This window comes from Antechinus flavipes, chromosome 2 (assembly GCF_016432865.1).
Source record: "Antechinus flavipes isolate AdamAnt ecotype Samford, QLD, Australia chromosome 2, AdamAnt_v2, whole genome shotgun sequence".
NCBI classification, from domain to species: domain Eukaryota; kingdom Metazoa; phylum Chordata; class Mammalia; order Dasyuromorphia; family Dasyuridae; genus Antechinus; species Antechinus flavipes.
In genome coordinates, this window is record NC_067399.1 from 603,152,160 (window position 1) to 603,173,494 (window position 21,335).

Consider the following 21,335-nt stretch of genomic DNA (forward strand, 5'->3'; position numbering starts at 1 on the left):
TAAACCATTGGCTTTTGGAAATTATGACCCAAGATTAGCCTAAATCAGCTTCACTTTTCTGGATCCTTTCTCCAAAATGGCATCCCTTTGTTATAGGTGCAGCTTTATTTTACTTTTTTTTGGGGACAAATAAATAGTAGTTGCTAAAAATACCATTTATTTTCAGGAGAGATGCTGGTGTGGTGCATATGGGAATATGGAGCAGTTTGGGCTAGCAGGAATGGCGGTTGTAGTCCACTTTGTATTGTGGCGGGTTCTCTGTACCTTTGGCTATTGTGTTTACATTTTAAATTTTGTTTCCAGTGATACATTTAGGGTGAAAAAGTCGCCAAAACGGTCTCCTCTGTCTGATCCACCTTCACAGGTATATAACATTTTTCTTGTTTTTATAATTTTATTGCTCATATGGGGAAGATCTGATATTTTTAACCCTTTACTGCCAGCACTGTGTATATTTTCCATCAGTCTGGATCAATTTCATGGTGGGGAGGGCTGAATAAGTAGAATGGAGGGGTTAGTGAAGAAACCTTTTCTGGCTCTGGCACTGATACATGATACTTCTAGGTCTCAGTTTCCTCATCTGTAAAAAAGAATCTGTAAAAAAGGTCTTGGTGTATTTTACAGGATTGCTGTGAGGTTCAAATGAAATAATAGATGTGTACATATTTTGTAAAAACTTTGTGATATGCAAGACATATTAGGGTATCAGGGCTGTTGTTGTGAGCTTTAATATGCTTGCTTTGGATGACAGACTCACAGAATCTCAATGATGAAAAGGGCCTCAGAAAGCACCTCGCCTAACCCGGTCCTGCAGTTATTCCCTCTGCTATAATCCTGACACATGGGCATCAAATCTTTGCTTGTTATCCATTTCTAGCAAGATGGCAACATACCACTTGCCTCAAGGTCACCCATTGGGTAATTTCCATTATTAGGAAAGTTTAATTCATATTGAACTAAAATTTGCTCCTTCAGTTGCCATGCCCCATAGACTCTGTCTATATGCTGTTTCCCTCCCCATCCTTCCTATTGCCAGTTCTGATGCCTTCATTCTCATTTAAGCCCTAATCACCTACTCCTTTCTAAACTATTTTATAATTTCCTGACTAGTCTCCCAACCTTCTGTTTTTTCCTTCTCCTATACACCCTTCATTACTGCCAGTATAATTTTCATAGCCCACAAACCCATTACTCTCCTATTTAGAATTTATTTCTTCCTTGGCTACCTATCACATAGAGGATATAACATAAACTTTCACTGACATTCAAGGCCTTCACTACTCCCTTTATTTTCTAAGTGTGTCCTTTCTTCTCTGATTTCCATGAATTTTGTATTATACCTATCCTCTGAACCTGGAAAAGACTCTTGCCACATTTCTGTTGAAATCTTTCCATCCTTTTATTGCCCAGGGTTGATGTATAGGCTGTTAAGAATTAGTCCTTGGATTTGCCTCAAGATCTCCCTGCCAGAAGAGGTTCTTCCATCCTTGACATCCTTTTCTCTTTGACCTGTCCTTTTCATATTATTCTAGCTCATGTTACAATGATTTCTATTCATATCTTGTCCCTTAACTTTATTTAGATCCATTCTAATTTTGGAAGATCAGGTTTTTTTGGATAATAAGCAGATAGTTTCAGAAAACTTTAGTTGGGCCTCTGAAGGAACAAGTGCAGTGTATTTTGTTATAGTCTATTCTGACTAGTCTTTGAAGTACTTGAAAATCTCTCAGTTTTGAAGGTCAGACTAGACAGGGAAATGTACGGTGAGCATATAAATGATAACGATCTGTAGAAAGAAAAGGAAACTTTTAAACCATTGGTGTCCAATTTAAGTAGAAACAGATCCCTGAAAGCAACTCATATTGACTAAGAAAACCACAAATGAACATTATCTATATTGTGTTACATTTTAATTTATTTTGTTAAATATCTTCCAATTACATTTTAATATGGTTAGGGAAGCACTGTGTGTGTGTGTGTGTGTGTGTGTGTGAGAGAGAGAGAGAGAGAGAGAGAGAGAGAGAGAGAGAGAGAGAAAGAAAGAGAGAGAGAGACCCTTCTGCTCAAAAACTGCTTAGGGGAATTTCTAGGAAGACTTTAATTATGTAGATAACTACATTTTCTTCTCCTTCAAAACATATAGTTTTGATGGGAGGAAAAAGAAATAATTTCTTAAAGAATATAGATATGTAGCTCATTTTCTGACATTTTAGGCACTTCTTATTTGAGTTTCTTCCTCCTGACAATTTTATTCTCAAGGAATTAGCTCTCTAAGGCATAATGACAGAGGAGAGATCCCTGGATTCAGAGACAGAGAAGCTGACCCTTTTTGCTAGCTATTTATAGGATTCTGAGCAGATCACTTGACCTTTTTCAGCTTCCATTTTCTTATCTCTCAAATGATGGAGCTAGATACAAGGTCCTTTCCAGCTCTAAAGCTATTATACTATCATTTTTGTGTTTGTTTTTAGTGATAACAGAGGAAGTTGCTGCCTTACAAGTATATAAATTGTTAAAGCATTATTTGAGTTTTCCTATGGGTAGTGGAAACAAGCAAATTCTACCTTCACAAAGCTAAGAAAGGTATTTTCAAAGTTGAATAATGTCTTTATATATGTTTCTTATATTTCTCAACAGTGAAGACTGTTACAAATTCTAATGAAGTGGGGTCTATTTCCTTTACCAAAATGGTAAACCTTAATCAGGATTTACACTCTGAAAAAGTCAGGAAAAATTGAGGAAGAGGAATTTAAATATTTAATATAAAATATACCATTGAAGGATTCACCCCATAGCTCTGGGAGGGAAAGGACATTCTTGACTGAAAATAGAATGAATAAAAACCGGCTGTTATTTGTATTTTGCAGGATCCCACTCCACTGCCTACGCCAGAAACACCCCCAGTGATCTCTACTGTGGTGCATGCAACTGATGAGGAAAAACTAGCAGTGACCAATCAGAAATGGACTTGTATGACAGTGGAGCTAGATGCAGACAAGCAAGATTACCCCCAGCCCTCTGACCTGTCAACTTTTGTAAATGAGACCAAATTCAATTCTCCCACAGAGGGTAAGCAAATTAATGGCCATATGGACCCCAACCCCAACCTGGAAAAACTTGCTCCAAAAGAGCAACAGGCAGTGAAGGACCATAAAGAAAATCAGAAGCCAGGTAATTTGGGCCACCGTTTTGCATGTTCTTTCTGAGTCCTGAAGACTAAAGCTACACTTGGTACATGCGTGGAGCCCAGCAACTGACCGAGCTTTGCTGTTCTATGTATGCATCGCTGGTGATTGTGAGGGGCCCAGGCCCGAAGGGGAGAGGCACTGAGCACCAGGCTGGCCTTTGCTACGCTTCCTGGCATTTCCTAATGATCCCTGAGGCTGCCGAGGTGTGGGGACTGAGGCAGTTGAAATGACCAGGTCAGAATTTTCAATTGAGAACCCACAGTCAGAGAGGAAATCTAAACAAACTTGCAACTTCCTCTTGGATTCCTAGATTTCTTCCTAATTCTGTGGAGTGTGAGAAAAATGAATTTCAAATGAGTATAAAGTGTGCCAAAAGTAATCAAAAAACATATTACCTACCCAATTGGAGGCACAGATTTTTGAAATTCAGGAGAGGTACATACTGGGACACCTGCCTGTTTGTGATCGTGGGGAAGCAGTTTCATTCATTTCTCAGAGATTTAGTTTCAGTAGCTGTAAAACAAGATTAGTAATACGTATCTCGAGATGTGGCCCAGTGCATACATCAGCCAGAAAGACCTAGAATTAAGTCCCATTTCAGATACCTTCTAACTGTCTGACCATAATCAGGCTTCTAAAAACCCAGTGGCCCAGATAACTCTCTAAGATGTGAATGACCCTTATCAAGATGGGGAGTTTCTTTCTACACGAAGAGTTCCCTATAATAATGAAACACACACACACATATACACGCAAACACACGTGTATTTTTCATTTTTCCAGCACTTAGAGTACCTGGCACTTAATAAATGCTTCAGAATTGCACGTATTTAACCTAAATTGGATTGCTTGCTGTTTGTGGGAGTGTGGAGGGAGGGAAGGAGGAAGAAAAAATTTGCAACGCAAGATTTTGCAAAGGTGAATGTTGAAAACTATCTTTGCACGTATTTGGAAAAAAAGGCCTACATCAAGAGAAGGTGTTATCATTATTCTTTTTAAGCGTATTATTCCTACTCTGATGCTTCATGAAGGTATAAAGATTACACTTGGTTGGCCAAAGCTAGACTATCAGAATGAAAATTTTGCCAGGTCTGACCAGAATAGACATCATTTGAATGTGGTCCTAGTAATATATAGATTGAGACTTCTTTAGACTGTCTATGGAACGATAAAATCTTTGACCATAGTGATCCATTCCTGAAAGTTAGAGTTGCAATTAGGACTTTTGATAACCTGTACTGGTTGCATAAATTGCATCCTAAAAAAATCAATTTTGTAATTTATGATGTGAAAATAATAAAAAAAAATAATGACAAGTTCATTTGAGTGGATGAGGAGGAATTAATTATTATATTGACTTCTTAGGATACTAAGGGAATATATGTGTTAAATTTTTGTGCTCTCAGAATTCAATTCCCCAAGATAAAGCCATAGTCATGCCAGTTTAAAAAGGACTCTCAGAAATTTGTTAAGAGATAAACTAATTACTCTTTTTTTTTTCTCGGTTTTGATACAATATTTAATTACCAAATATGAAAGAAATACACATTTCTTATACAAAGTTCTCCAATACTTTTGCCAAACCAATTTTCTTTGACAAATTTATAATTAATCAGTGATATAGAATTAGAACTCAGAAGAGAGATGAGATATGGATATCTAGATCTGGGAGTTTTCTAAAGAGAGATAATGATTAAGCTGTTAGTGGAACATCGATAAAATTTTTTTTTAATTTTTTATTTAATAATTACATTAAATTGACACTCGTTTCTGTTCCGATTTTTTTTTTCCCCTCCCTCCCTCCACCCTCTCCCCTAGATGGCAAGCAGTCCTTTATATGTTGGATATGTTGCAGTATATCCTAGATACAATATATGTTTGCAGAACCGAACAGTTCTCTTGTTGCGTAGGGAGAATTGGATTCAGAAGGTATAAATAATCCGGGAAGAAAAACAAAAATGCAGATAGTTTACAGTCGTTTCCCAGTGTTCTTTCTTTGGGTGTAGCTGCTTTTGTCCGTCATTTATCAATTGAAACTCAGGTCTCTTTGTCAAAGAAATCCACTTCCATCAAAATATGTCCTCATACAATATCGTTGTCGAAGTGTATAATGATCTCCTGGTTCTGCTCATTTCACTTAGCATCAGCTCATGTAAGTCTCGCCAGTCCTCTCTGTATTCATCCTGCTGGTCATTTCTTACAGAACAATAATATTCCATAACATTCATATACCACAATTTACCCAGCCATTCTCCAATTGATGGGCATCCATTCATTTTCCAGTTTCTAGCCACTACAAACAGGGCTGCTACAAACATTTTGGCACATACAGGTCCCTTTCCCTTCTTTAGTATTTCTTTGGGATATAAGCCCAATAGAAACACTGCTGGATCAAAGGGTATGTACAATTTGATAATTTTTTGGGCATAATTCCAGATTGCTCTCCAGAATGGTTGGATTCGTTCACAACTCCACCAACAATGCATTAGTGTCCCAGTTTTCCCGCATCCCCTCCAACATTCATCATTATTTTTTCCTGTCATCTTAGCCAATCTGACAGGTGTGTAGTGGTATCTCAGAGTTGTCTTAATTTGCATTTCTCTGATCAATAATGATTTGGAACACTCTTTCATATGAGTGGTAATAAACTAATTACTCTTAAAGAAGCTTTACTTAAGTCCTTACTAATGTCCTAACTCTTCCATCCATGGTTTTATTAAGGGAGAATGGACAAACATCCATATTTATGTCCAGGTACTGTGCTAAGTAAGCCCTTTACACATGTAACATTTAATCACAATATTATTAAGCTTTTAATACAGTAGAAACCCATCTAATATTATATAGTATAGTATAGTAACTTGTAAAGTATATAGTAACTACATAGTAACCTGTGCTTTCCATGAGCAGTTTTAACTTCTCATTATTGTTTATAACACAAGAATTGCCTCAATAATAACATTTGGTTTGAAAATGATTTCAAAATCCATTTGGGAAATAGTACCAGAAAGGATAACATTATTATTAGGAAAATACAGTTTAAACTTTACAGTGATATAGAAACTTGAATTTTTATTCCATTTGAAGGCATTCTTTCCAACTGTTTTGCTAATAATAGAAAGAGCACCAAGATTCTAATTAAATGCTAATGACCATACCATCCTTATGTGCTGAGTGGTGTGATGTTCCAAAAAATCCAGATAACAGTAATTATATCATACAATGCTTCCTCTTGAGATTACTTAAATAACTGGGCTTCCCCTTGGTAGTTTGATTTTTACTATGGGAAATCTCTGAATTGTACAAAAAAATTTCCTCTGTGAGTCACTTAATACATTTCCCTGTTACTGTGTGAATATCTCTGAAAGCTGCCTTTATGGAGCTTGACAAAAAGCACACTCCCCATATTTTTCCTCCTTGAACTCTCATAAGAGGGTGGAATTTTTTCCCCTTAATTATTTTGGTAGTTGTTGAAAGGAAACTTGTCTTCCTCATATTTACTACATTCAGATTGGGAATATTTCATCAACAAAGCACAATCTTCCTCCACTGTTGAAGGAGAGAGCTTACTGGCAGTACTGTTGGTACTTGACCACTTAATGGAGTTAGATGTCTGGAAAGAGGAAAGGTTTTTAATCTCAGGGACAAAAGACACTGTTATATCAGCAGGTACACATGTCCATTTTGATATTTTCAATGGCACCTGTTGTGTTAAGGGATTTTCTGCTGGTTAATTATTCCCTAGGGTTTGCTATATACTAAACATTCTCATCTCTCAGACAACATTAAACTAAGAAAAGCATTTCAATACCATTCTTATTCTTCTGCTGTTGCAACTAGGTTTTAACAAATCTGCAAACTAATTCTGATGTGTATGTTTTGTGTCTGAGTTTTATTAATTGGAATCAAACATGTGCACTTTTTTCAAGAGGGGAAAAGCCTCCTAACAGAAGTTTATAGGATAGTAGGTTGTTAAACTTTGGCTGCTGAAACTCATCTTTATCTCCCAATATTTTAATAGCTTCGCTCCAGCTGTGATTGATGTAACAGGCATTCATTTCTAGCAGCAGCAGCAGCAGCAGAAACAAAATGCTCCCAACATGTAAATGTTTGTGATGAGCATTGGAGTTGAAAATGGTCCATTTATATAATTGTGAAGTGCTAATACATAGTGAATAAATTAGCAGTCTGTTGTAATTTGGATGAAAATAATTACAGCTTTAGGATACATCATAGGACAGAGAAAGGATACAATCAGAGGACCTTGCTTCATGTCACAGCCCTTCCATTTGGTAGGCCAAGTCACTTTATCTCTATAGCCTCCCTCAGTTTCTCATCTAGAAAACTAGGAGATTGATACCTTCTAGTTTTAAATCTATGATCCAGTGATGTCTTGACCACTATAAACTACTTTTTGATTATGTGTGTTTTCAATGAAATGATGGAAAAACTAGATCCAAAACTTTACTGGATCATCTTCCACATTTACATCCATTTAATTCAAAAGATATTCATGAAATGCTTACCATGTACAAAGCTTTATGCTAGATGGTGGACACACAAAGGCAGAAATGGAAGGCCCTACTTTCCAGGAAGAGAGAGAGAGAAAGAGAAGGAGAGGGAGAGAAAGAGAAAGAGGAGAGGAGAGGAAGGCAAAGGGGAGGAGAAAAATGATGAATATAGAAGAAAAAAGAAGACAAGAAAAGAGAAGCAGAAAAAGACAAAGTGGGGAGAGGGAGAGAGCAGGAAGAAGATCACCAATAATTGCCAGAATTAAGAAAATTTTGAGTTGGAGGTGACAACTGAGATGAGCTTCAAAGTACACTAAAAATTCTAAGTGGTAAAGGTGAATAGGGAATAGATTCCAGGGCTGAGCAATAACTTGTATAAGTATATGGAGGCAGAAGTTGAATTGTTGAATTCATGATACTTGGGGATATAATCAGGTATATCCCAACAATACCAGGTATATGACCATGTATTGGTAATTTAATCATTGGTTATATCTACTTTATATCTACTTGAAGATTGGTGCTATAATCAGGGATTTCAAGAGTGCATCAGTCTATGCTGAAAATGCAAGTCACTGAAGCTAGTGGAATGGGGAAGGGAAGTGAGAGAGGTTCAAGGTCAAGCCAAATGCATACAAATGATTTTTTGAGGAAGAAACTTATATGATTCTGACGTCTCCTTTCATTTCATGAGACCCTGTAAATGTGTCTTTTGAATCTTTTTTTTTTCTAATGAAGACCAGGAGTATTTAGAATCCCAACTCTAGAAAGCACTTTGAAATCCATCCATTTCAGTGTTTCTCTATCCCTACTACATGATGGAACACACCTTTTCATATATTAGCTCAGAGGCAAGAATTAGGAACCCAGGAGTAAAGACTTAATACAGTGGAAATAATATTGACTTGGGAATCAGAATATCTTGGGTCTTCTGCCTACTATGAGACCATGGGTCAACACTTACTCTTTTTAGTTTCACCTCTCTCATCTGTAAAATGAGAGGAGATGGACTAGCTACACTATGAGGTCTCCTCAAGCGCTTTTCTCCCATGAAAAAGCTCTTTTCTCCCATTTTTCAAGTTCAACACAGTATAGCACACTCTCCTGAGTTCTGAATTTTAAGTCTGAGGACTTGGTTTGAATATTGTCTCTCCTTGCTATTAGTGTGACTTTGTCCAAATCCCTTAAGCTCTCTGGACCTCACTTACTTCCTCTGTAAGATGAAGGGGTGGACTTGTTGAATTCAGAGGTCACTTTTAATTCTAAATCCATTTTCTTAAAAGTCCTAAAATAGGGTTAGCAAAAATTGTCTAAAATAATGAAAATTCTGCAAAAAAGGAGTTAGGAACACTGATCTGGTCTATCCCTCTTCCTTAATGTAAGGGCATTTTTAAACCATCCAGAAATTAGAATTGATAATTTTTCACTAGCTCAAGCCTTTTTCTGAAAATCTAGTTACCCCCAATAGTACCTTGATATAAGAAAAGTAAAGAATCATCATGAAGATTTCCTTTAAAAGTCCTCCACTATGCTCTTTTTTCCCCCTCTACTCTACTATGATAAAGGTTCTGCCATGACTCTGGAGTTGTCCCACAAAGGTGAATTAGTCATGATCCCAAATGCTCACTCACCAAAAATCTTGTGATGAAATCACTGATGGGACTTGTTTTGAAACAACTTCTCACTTTCTTTTCCTTTCTTCATCTTTAAGCATGCGTGATTGAAACATCCATATTTAACAATAACAGTATTATTCCTTTAATGAGACAAGAGTTTTTGGTATTTGAAGGAAGTGAGGTTAAGGTTTTTCAGTCTCCAGAATTCATAGTGATGATGTTCAATGTCAGTCTTGGGGTTGATGTACATCTAATGTGGTCCCTCTTTCCTTTGATGGTTATGGAGGGAAGGCAAAGGAAACACCACTAAAATATGGACACCAAGTCAGCTGGGATATTTTCTCAAAGTTATATGGAAAGGGCATTGCTAAATAGAAGAGCTGCCTCATAATCTTTGGGTCTTAACTTGACTCATCAGTTCAACAAACATTTATGTACTCAGTTTGCTGTGTACAAGGCACTTTGGATATAGACATAATCATAATTCTATAATTATATATAAGAGACCGAATATAGCTAAAAATGAGACATAGATACACGAATGCTTTAGGTTCATAGAGAAGTCCAATCATAATTAGAAGGGATGATCATATATAAAATTAAGCTTCCTCTAAGCTGACTCAACACATTATTATTCGTCTAAATGCCCTATTTTTGAATTAACATTTCCCATGCTGGGAAGGAAACAGATGAAATTGGGCAGTTGTACAGGAGAAATAAATCAGATGAGATGGAAGGTTTGAAACTTGACTCAGATTCAATGATTAGAAACTGAAAGAAAAGTCTCTTGGAAAACCTTTTTATTTCCTTTTGGGGATCACATTTAATATACATGCTTTCAGCTATGGTAAGAGGATCTAGATTATTGCTTTTGAATAATTAAAGGACATACATTTCCAGGGTCACATTAACAATACCATGAGGTTGGGCACAGGCTAATTCATTTATTCTTCTCACCAATTTAATAAAAAGCAGTAGGACTGAAAGTGCTCATATAACATAACTTCTATGATTTAAGCAACAGACAAATCTTGGTCCTAGATTATAAAGAATATTGTTCATAACATTTTTCTTATTTGTCAACATCATATTATATGTGTGTATTTATTATAAAATCATTCAACAATAGTGCTAGAAAGGAAGTGAGACGCCAGCTAGTCTAATTCTCCATCATTTTTTCCTTAAGTGATTCACCAAGAAATACAAATCAATAATGGTTAAGGCCTACAAGAAGATGGAAACTATTTTTAGATTCCATTATTTCACATATTTATTTTTGTTCTCAAGAGTAATTGATTCCTTAAAGCAAAAATTATTTGAAATAGAGGGAGTCCTGACAACTGCTGACATCTTTTGGCATCCTAATTTATTGACTCTTGACAACACATAAGAGAAATTGTATTAAAATCCTATTAAGTAATATTTTATTTTAAAAATTATATTCCCAAGGATTAATCAATAAAAATTAAAGAACTCAATGAGGAACTTCCCTGAGGTGTTAATGCTGAGGATTTTAGACTAAGTCTGTAAACATAAATGATCTATTTATTGAGTCTAAGAAATTGAAATAAGTTGTAATTGTATATTTCAGGTAAAAATGTTTGAGGATTCTTCTTTACTGTCTGGTTATATCTGTTTTAAAAATTACCTTAAAAGGGTTGGAAATTAAGTAGACATCCAAACCTATGAATGGGATCAACTCTAAAATAATTTAATGAATTTTAGAAATGTTTCAAATGATATTTAAGGTCATAAAGCAGTGTAGTATGGTAGTTCAAAGTGTAGTATTAGTTCAAAGCACAGACCCTTAATGAAGTTGGAGAGTAAAAAAAGATTTGCAATTGAACATTTTTGTGTTAGGATAGGACATAGACTGCCATAAATACATATACCATAAGTGAAGACAATGATTATAAATAGAGATTACATGTAAGAGGTCCAGATAAGAGGAATGTATGTGGAAGAGAGATTAACTCCTCCTTCACTGAAGGAACTCTGATGACGTCTAGAGATGTCCTCACATAGCTGTTTATCTTGCTTGGGATCTCTGCTTTACTAAACTTTTCTGTGTTTGCTCCTCACTTGACTCACTGCTCTATTGAACTTAATGTGCCTGCTCTTGTTTTGGTAAATTGCTGCGCTGGGGTCTCTGAGGCTTTTCTTCTAGGCATGGTATCTGAGCTTGCTCCTCACTGAATCCCTTGCTGCTCTGGGCTTTTTTATAATATGCAATGGCACATTCATTCCTTCAGGACCAGGACAACCATCTCAGCTAGGATATAGTGGCCAAAATTTCTCCCTAATAAAGTTAAGTTGAAAACCCTTAGTCAGAGCTACCATCTCCAACTAACAAAAGACAGATCTAGTGCTCCAGGTAAGATTAGGATTTTCCATATCAATCCTTATTTCTCTAAAGAAAATTAAAGCTGCCTATTACAGATCTGGTTTAGGACTCTGGCAATATTCTAACATATTCCTAAAATTTCTGAGCTTATTTTCAAATAAATATGAGATTGAACAAAAAGCAGACTAGAGAAATAATCTCAGTGTATTCTCCATCCAACTGAGAAATTTTTGTCTTTACAATTGACAAAAATATCATTATTACCTAAGGTAGCCAGGAAGAAGTTATAAAAGTCTAAATTTAAAAGTTCCATGCCTACCCTTAAACAGGAGTGTATTGAGAGCTCAAAGAAGAGTCAATTGTGCTATTTGTAAGCATTTCAAGGAAATTCCACTGTTTCAAAAAAGTTGGATGCTCATGTGAATCATCTATACAATAGAATCAGCTATATGTTTGAGTTTTTTGATTGAGCAAGTGATTTGAAAATATAATTTTGTTACTTGCTACCAGTGTGGCTTCGAGCAAGTTACTTTCCATTATTTGCAAAATGAGAGGATTGATATGATTCTAAATTTATGATCATATGATATATAGCTCTCAGTCTCCTCTTCGTTAAGTAAAAGGGTTGTTATTAATAAGGGACTCTTAACATTTTTTGTGTCACTTGGCAGTCTGGTAAAACTTATGAACCCCTTCTTAGAATGATTTTTTAAAATTCATAATTAAAGGAAATTTAAATTTTAGTTGTTAGTGAAAATAATATTAATTTTTTATTTTTTTATCAGGGGATAATTTGTTTATTTTCACATCCAAGTTCACTCTGATAATTCACCAATTCTTCTCTCCATATTTACTTTTTTTTTCCTATTCAACCAAAGAGTCCAATTAGGGGTTTGTAGATGCCAAGTTAAGAATTCCTAGCCTACATAACCCCAATTTTCTGTAATCCTGTAAACTTAAGAAGAGATATGATCACTTCCATACATGAAGACAGTTTTAACTTACAATTTAATTTACTTAAAGCATCTATTGATCTTATATGGCAGCAGTTTCTCGGCAGATTATCAACAGCAAATAGGGAAATGATTTCCTTTTTCTTGCATTTAGGCTTTTAGTTGTTATAAGGGTACCAGCGCTGAAACAGGGGGAGGGAGCAAGATGGCCTCTTTTGAAAACAAGACTTGTCCCCACTTTGCAGGGTATAGGCCAGTGGACTTTTTTTCAATGATCTTGACATTGGTCTTTGTTCCTTTTGCAGAGCTGGATTATCGAAACTCTTATGAAATAGAATATATGGAGAAAATCGGCTCCAACTTACCTGTAAGTTCTTTTACCTGCTAAATGTTACATCAGTTATTATGCTTCTATTTACTGTTCTATACTGTAAATGTTATGAGAACATAAGAATCAAGAGCAAATGGTAGGTTGAGTGTGTTTCTCTTATTACAGACAGAATAAAAGCATGACAATGGAAAATTCAGGGTTTAGTGTCTGTGTTAGTAGCCAGCATAAATCAAAGTAATCTTAAGAAATAAATAAGGGAGTATGACCACTTTCTTCCACAAAATCACATCACATGAGTGTTTTACTCTGTGAAATTAAAGTTTAAGCTTTCTGAGAAGAGAATTATTTTATTTAAGATAAACAAAACTCCCATCCAATAGAATCTACTCTGATGTCTCATCCTTGTAGGTGGCCCTGGGTTCTTCAGGGCAGTTAGGTAGGAACTGGGGCTGGAGTCAGGAAGACCTGAGTTTAAATACAGCCTGATACACACCAGCTGTTTGAATCTACCTACGTCAGTTAACTTTTGTCTGCCTCAGTTTTCTCATCTGCAAAAGGGGAATAATAATGGCCCAGGATTGTTGTAACATGTAAATAACATAATAATTGTTCAGCATTTAGCACAGTTCTTGGCACATAGTAAGTTTTAATTTCTTGCTGTTGAGTCAAATAAGTTGGACCTGACTCTTCATGACCCCATTTGGAATTTTCTTGGTAACGATAGTAGAATGGCTTACCCTTGCCTTCTTTAATGCATTTTACAAAAGAGGAGACTGAGGCAAAAATGGTTAAGTGACTTGCCCAGAGTCACCTAGCTAGGAAGTGTCTCAGGCCAGATTTCAGCCCAGGAAGATGTCTTCCTAATTCCAAGCCCATCACTCTATGGGCCGCAGCCCCTGGCTGCCCATGCCATCTAGCCAACAACGCAATTGTCGGCTACTATTACTATCATTGTTGTTAAAATTTGGGTAATGAAAGCTCTTTATCACCCCTGACCTTTAGTTAACTCCCTAGCTCCTCTGGCTTGCATTAAATTATATGTAAATATAATTATAATTAAAGGCCTCCATGTCTCTGTCTTCCATCCTACCATCCTGACCACTTCCCCCTACAAGTGGTTGTCTGAGCCCAGTGTCCCTGTTCTAGTAAAGCTTTTAACATTGCAACAGATGCAGCCCTACTCTGTGTTTGAACTTTATGACTCGGCATGTTGGGCCCAGATTGTGGTTTTGTGTGAATTCTTTAGTTTTCTTTTGTTTGTATATGGGTCCAAACCCTGGTTTATCATAGCTTGTTTATCTAATAAATCTATATTTCTTAGTCCACATACTTTACTCCTTTAGTACTTTCCTCAGGCCACAGTGTATCTGTACATTTAGGAATAGAGAGAGACATGTTGTTGCTTCTATAAAATGGGAATCTGCAACTATCTGTCATTACCACTATCTTTACTTCTTCTGTCACCGCTAAAGAGTTATCCAACCCTCAATTGGACTGACCCATAGAAGAGAAGATTCTAAAGAGGAATCCACTGTATTGCATACAAATCAATTCTGCAGAGAAATTAACTAGAATTGGGGGCATAGATAGTGGCTGTATTAACTCATCCGTTTAAGATCCAATTGTTGTTTGTCATAATTATTTGATTGCTTAACAAAGGATGTAAAGACTTTATATTAAAAAGTGATTTCTTTTAGGGAATAATTTGCTCTTGTCTGTCACCAGTTGCTCTCTCACATTGATTTCTACCCATATTGTACTCATTTAATAATTAGAATTAATTTCATTTCTTTTCACAGCATGATGATGGAACCCCGAAGAAACAATCTTTGTATCTTATGTTCGATGCCCCTCAGGAGAGTCCAGTCAAATCTCCTCCAGTTCGGTTATCTGATTCCCCAACTCCATGTTCAGGGTACGTTATTCTTATGTGAAATAAAAAGCCTATTACTAAATACTGATAGCTACTAAAAAATGTAAATAAATGATACTAAAATATTTTCTACTTTAATGAATGAATGAAAAAGTATTGAATGCTTTCTATGGTCCAATCCTTGTGATAATAACTGGGGAGGATATTAATAAAAAAGTAAGTCTCTTCCTGTTCCATGGAGGTTACATTCTATTTGGGAAGAAGCCACTTATGGAAAAGTTCAAATTCAAAGTGCATAATAAGGTCCAAGTGACCTTTAGGAATTATCATCATTTAAGGGAGCTAGATGACACAGTGGATAGAGCACCAGCCCTGCAGTCAGATGTCCCGGAGTTCAAATTTGGTCTTAATCACTTAACCTTATTGCCTTAGTTTCCTCATCTGTAAAATTAGCTGGTGGAGGACATTGCAAACCACTCCAGTATCTTTGCCAAATGAGGTCACAAAGAATCCAATTTGATTAAAAACAGCAGCAAAATGAAGTGGTTCTGTGTTATTGACCTTTCAACCCCTATTCCAACCTCTAGCCTAACCAGACCTGATAAGCAAAATTTATCATTTTGAGAATAAGTATGCTTTGAATTAAGGCTAAATCTCTTAAAATATATACATGTGTGACTTCTTTTTTTTTTTTTTTTTTTTTTGCTTTTTTTGCTGAGGCAATTGGGGTTAAGTGATTTGCCCAGAGTCACACAACTAGGGAATGTTAGGTGTCTAAGACCAGATTTGAACTCAGGTCCTCCTGACTTCAGGGCAGTATTCAGTATTCAGGCATAGTATTTGTCCACTGAACCACCTAGTTGCTTCTCATGTGGGACTTTTTTCTCCCTTTTAATTTTGTTTTAGTATATATGTGTGTGTGTGTGTGTGTGTGTGTGTGTGTGTGTGTGTATATATATATATATATATATATATATATATATATAACCTTAGTTCATGTTCTGATGTAAATAATGTATGTTACTAGATAGACCCGGAGTCTCAAAAAACTTTATTTGCTTTCTTTATTTGCTAATAATCTTTAAGAAAAGCATCTGGCCGGAAGAGATCTAGAAGCTGATTGCTGACTCCCCTCACCCTTGTGTGATGATTTAAAAGCAGCCCTCAGTTCTTAGAGGTGTAGATAGGCTCTTGCTTTCTCTTAGTTCTACCATATATAGATGCATGGTGCATGGTACAATTTGTACCAAATTGTAGGGACTCCCTAATATCTGCCATCTTATTTGGGGAGAATACATTTGAAAGCTAAATATTCTTGGAGGAGGCCTAAATGATAGCTTATTATCTCTTTGACTTTGGAGAGATTTCTAAAGAAAAAGATGAAAGACAATTTTTTCCTCCTCTTAGGTCAAGTTTTGAAGAAACAGAAGCTCTGGTGAATGCTGGCATGAAAATCCAGCATCCGGTCTCACGAGTCCTGGTTCCCAATCAAGAGACACACTTACAGGCTTCAGAGAAATCAAATCAGAAAGAGCCCATGAACTTAGGAACGACTTCAGATGCTCTCGAAAGAGTAAGTAGTGACCTAATAAGTCCAAAGGACAACTGCAAATTTAGGTCTAAGATAATCAGATCTCATAAGTATGCAGGCATCCAGTGGACTAAAAGCAACATCTCAAGCTGCATCCAAAAAACTAAGTAGATAGTGAGTTCCAAAGCCTAACAACAATATGCTGTCATATCTCTTTAATATTACCTTTGAAGAGAAGAACATTCTAGGAGTAAATCTATGTTATTTTAAATTTTTCTTTGCTTTATTTACCATGATGATGTTTTTGCTTTCTATTCTGAGTCCTTATGGCTAGATTGTCACAGACATAAATCTCCTGATCTTTTACTCTCCCTAGCATCCTTTACAGTGGTTGTTTAGGATATTAATAGGTATGCTAAGGAAGAAAGATAATATTCTGAAGTGAGCAATAGATTGAACCAGGCCTGGGATCCCATTTGATTCATTTAGGGATTTATTTAGAACCCATATAAAACAAAAGATTCTTGTCTCCTTTTGCACATTGAAATCTTAGAGCTTAGAGGTAACTGGTGGTAAATTCAATTTGAAACTTGACACAGAGAAGTCCATTCTCTTCAACTATCCATAGGCTTTCTTAAGTATCAGAAAAGTTTTTATCTATTGTTCAAATCCCTGTGTAACACCCATTATATGTGTGATATACATGTATATATATGTGTGTGTGTGTGTGTGTATACATACACACTCACATATATAAATATATAAAAGTAAATTATTAAATCTTGAAGGATATTCTGTTTCCAGTAATTGTATGCATGTGTGTATTCACACACACACACACACACACACACATACACATACATAAACAAATATATTTATATTCTTCTTCGTTCTCTCTGAAGATAGAGGTTGAATCCACTAGTCACTCCCTTATGCTTTCCTCCTTCATGTGCCAGTAATCTATAAGAAAAGAAGCTGGCTAGAGTAAATATAGAAGCTCATTGCTTATAGATAGATAAATAGATACATATTTTATATACATAATATACACACATACTACTGTGTTCCTGTGTGTGTACACACACATATATGTATATATGTATGTTTGTGTGTATATATATATATATATACACACACACACACACACACACACACACGTATTGAAACCAGTGTCCTTCAAGATTTAATATTTTACTTTTATTGAACTGAATACATTTTTTTAAATGAAAAGCTGACTTTTTCTTTTAATGATCTCCTACCTTCTTTAGAGAAACATCTAGATAACCCAGTGGATACAGTGCAGGCCCTTGAGTCAGGAAGACCTGAAGTCAGACTTCAAATCTGACTTCAGACACTCATTAGTTGTGTGATCATGGAAAGGTCACTTAACCTCTTCCCGCCTCAATTTTCTTATCTGTAAAGTGGGGATAACAGTAGTATCTACCTCTTAGGAGTATTATGAAGATAAAATAAAATTTATACAGCACTTTGCAAATCTTGAAGTCCTATATAAATGCCAGCTATTTTTATTATTATTTGAAACCTCTTTTCTTGTTTTTCAATACATTTACCTTTCTAGCTAAAACTTACTTAATTTGATGATGGTGCTTATATGTTTATTACTTATAGTTTGAAAAGCCAATAAATGGATCAATTCTTTCCCCATCCCCAGCCCTAAACTGCCCCCATCCAGTTTGTAGCCAGTAGTCAAGTTGCCTATTAGTTTTTGTTTTATTTTTACAAATGGGTCATAGGAGGGAGGGTGTTGACTGTCAAAACAGTTCAAATAGCAGTTACTTCTCCCTGCTACCTAACTAATCTCTACATACCTGTTAAAGAATTAGCAATGAATTTAATAATTTCTTTAGCATGAAACCAAAAATATCAGGTCAGTAGATGATGCTCACCTAGACTTGCTATTCCTCTCTCTCTCCTCTATTTTCTGTTCTATATCCTCCTTACCATGTAGACAGCTCCTGAAGATTCCTATGTCTCTGCTGAAGCTCTCCTCAATAGGATATCTCATCAAACCTCAATATGTGATGCGCTTGAATATCTAGAACCTGATTTAGCAGAAAAGAATCCCCCAATATTTGCTCAGAAACTTCAGGTTTGTAGCCCAAGTGTATCCTGTCAGTGTTCCTTTCTATAGTTTATCACACCTCAGTAGAGAATGAAGTCCTATACACTAAAGAAAACCAAATTATGAATTAAATGGGTATGAAAAGGGGGGTAAAAGGAGGTGGGGATAGTCAAAAGTCTTCCAAATAAAAATCTTTTCTTCATAGCCAGTTATGTAATTTTTACCTCTATAAATGTCAAAATGATATGAATGTTGTGATTATATTGTTAACAAGACAATTACTTTTAAATCTGGGGATAGACCTTACGGCTCCATTTTTCAGAGGTCACTTCAATATCCCTAAAGACATTTCTAGTAATTTATTCACTGGACAGACTGTATTAAATCACCCTTGAGTGGGCTATTTATAGACAAGAGAACTTCTCTAACTCCCATTGCAATAATATCTGGATATGGTACAACATCTGGAACCAAAATAATTATCTAGCATCTAATTTAAAGTTGACAATTTGAATTGCTTTTCACTATGTGAGAGGACTCTCTTAATGAACAGCTCTCTAGAGATTATGAGAGCAGTGTAAGAGATAAGGCTTAAGTGATTGAAATTATTGGGAAACTATATTAAAAATGTATTTTAGGACATATAGGAAAAGGAACAAAAACAACCAAAAACTTCACAAAATTAGAAAGTTTGAAAAAAAATCATTATATCTTTAGAAGTGCAATACTTTTGTCTTCTGGCAGTTATTTATTTGAAAGGCTTCTGCATTGTTTTTAATTTTTAAGAATTCAGCCTTCTGTTGTTCTGGGCTGCTGAGGTGTTTCTCATGAAAAGAACACTGACTCTGTGTGTTATATCTGAATTGTCATCACAACGCGTTTCAGTGTGGCATCCGTTCTCTGGATGTGGACAACATTTACATCCTGTCTTAATGCATTTTTCTCCCCACGGTTTACTCATAACGCCACCACCCAACAGGAGGAGTTAGAGTTTGCGGTCATGAGGATAGAAGCGCTGAAGCTAGCCAGACAGATTGCCCTGGCTTCTTTCAGCTCCTTAGACACCAAGGTACCTGCTCCCTGCCTGGAATGCACTGCTACCTGGGTGTGTCATGTGTGTCAGTAACGAGGCAGGAGGCAGCTTTCCTAACCGTGATGTACAGGTGTGATGCACAGGTGTGATGCACAGGTGTGATGCACAGGTGTGATGCCGGGAGCCTGCAAAACAGCATGTTCGCAGGAGCAGAGAGCGACACAGTCCCTGCAGATTAAACTCAGGAGCTAAATCCCGGCACAGCTTGCAGAACTCTTCGGCCTCGGCCAGATTCCTCTAATACGGTGCAAGAATGCTGTCAGCAGTTACGGGCCAGTGTAATTTAGTGGTGATGAAAAGCCATTTTAAGTCCTAAATGCAGAGTTTATTCTTGAGCAGCTATATGTGTGTGTACGTGCTTGTGTGTACTTGGCACATAATAGACACTTAATACATGTTTATTGATAGTAGAGTACAGATCTGTCACTGAGAAAAAGGACTAATTATTTGGATTTTAAAGTTTCAATGCTTCTCTCGGCCCTAGACAATTAAAATCTGAGATTAAAGAGAAGTTTCTAGTCTCAGCCCTTTCTGATGTTGGGCAAATCATGTCACCTCTCTCAATTTCTTCATCTACGAAAGGATGATGTTGGATGAAGTTGGTGATCTCTTTTATCCTCTTCAACTCTAAAATTCCATATGGTTTGTGATTATAATAATGGAGATTGATCACTAATAGAGTCTCAGTCCAGCTTTTGAGGGTAGTTATCTTTGTTATTTTCATCACTGACATCCATAATTATAATGATCATCATAATAATGCTAATGATAAAAGAAATATAATTAGCTTACACCTATACTTTTCAAAGTACTTTGATATATTCATTATTTTATTCCATCTTAATAGTGAATTAGAGAGATATTATTACTCCCATTTTACAGATAAGTGAGTTGCCAGAGAATAAGCACTGAATCAGTGCTATAACCAAGACCAGACCCTAAATCTCCTGATTCCTCACAGTGCTCTTTCCATCCTGGTTCAAACCATTCTGTTCCTAATGGTGCAGGCAATTCTTCATTTTATCCACCTGCTCCTGATATGCCAGTTGTAAGTATCTAGGTGTTGTTTGATTATAATTTCATTGTTCAAACAATGCCCATGAGCAAGTGGGATGTCTTGTTCTCAAGAAGAATGTTTTGGAGAACTTTACAATTTAATGAGAATGTTTATGGCTTCTAGCATTTAGATTGGACAATATCAGACCCAGGGGGGAAAATTGTCACAATTACTGGCTATTGTTCCTTTTATATATATCTTGTTCCTTTTCAGTATATATCTTGTTCCTTTTATTACCAAAACAAAGAATTGCTGGTTTGACCCCCAACTTCTTTATTGACTTAAATTCTTTTGAAATAGGAGACTCTAAAATTGAAGAAAGCAGGGGAAATTGCTTCAGATAGATTTATTTCTCTGTTATCATAAAATGAATTTGCTCTGAAAGGAGTTGTTTCACCTAAGTGAATTTGTATGACTTTTTCCCTAAATAGTGTTAATTTCTACTTATAATGAATACTGATAGGAATAGATATCTCTTACCTCTTTGGAACTATGGATCATGTTCAAGTCATGATTTGATCTGCTGTTGTTAGGTGAAAATTGCTGAGAATTCAAACTTCTTTTAAATTAATATAAAAAAAATAAGGTTAAAGAATAAATTTGGAATCACTTAATGGGCTTTAACTCAGTGAGCTATTTGTCCAGTGCTATAATGATACAAAGTGGAAGAAGTATCCATCTTTAACTTTTTGCAACAATCCATGATTTTTAAAACAAGTCATTCCCTAAGCTGCAGTAATATGAGAGTAACTCAA

General features: G+C 35.9%; 1 protein-coding gene across 12 annotated transcripts in view; it reads left to right on the plus strand.

The window, feature by feature from the left end:
- Positions 1–21,335, plus strand: part of TACC2 (transforming acidic coiled-coil containing protein 2) — a 228,748-nt gene that overhangs the window by 179,184 nt on the left and 28,229 nt on the right. For 4 of the 12 annotated variants that reach the window (XM_051981574.1, XM_051981580.1, XM_051981575.1 and 1 more), the window contains 7 exons: positions 304–364; positions 2,868–3,171; positions 12,918–12,979; positions 14,743–14,858; positions 16,224–16,389; positions 18,317–18,457; positions 19,410–19,499. In XM_051981574.1, the coding sequence (XP_051837534.1) occupies positions 304–364; positions 2,868–3,171; positions 12,918–12,979; positions 14,743–14,858; positions 16,224–16,389; positions 18,317–18,457; positions 19,410–19,499 (940 nt within the window). The remainder of the gene's footprint in view (positions 1–303; positions 365–2,867; positions 3,172–12,917; positions 12,980–14,742; positions 14,859–16,223; positions 16,390–18,316; positions 18,458–19,409; positions 19,500–21,335) is intronic. The other 8 variants (XM_051981579.1, XM_051981581.1, XM_051981582.1 and 5 more) reach the window with 6 other exon arrangements.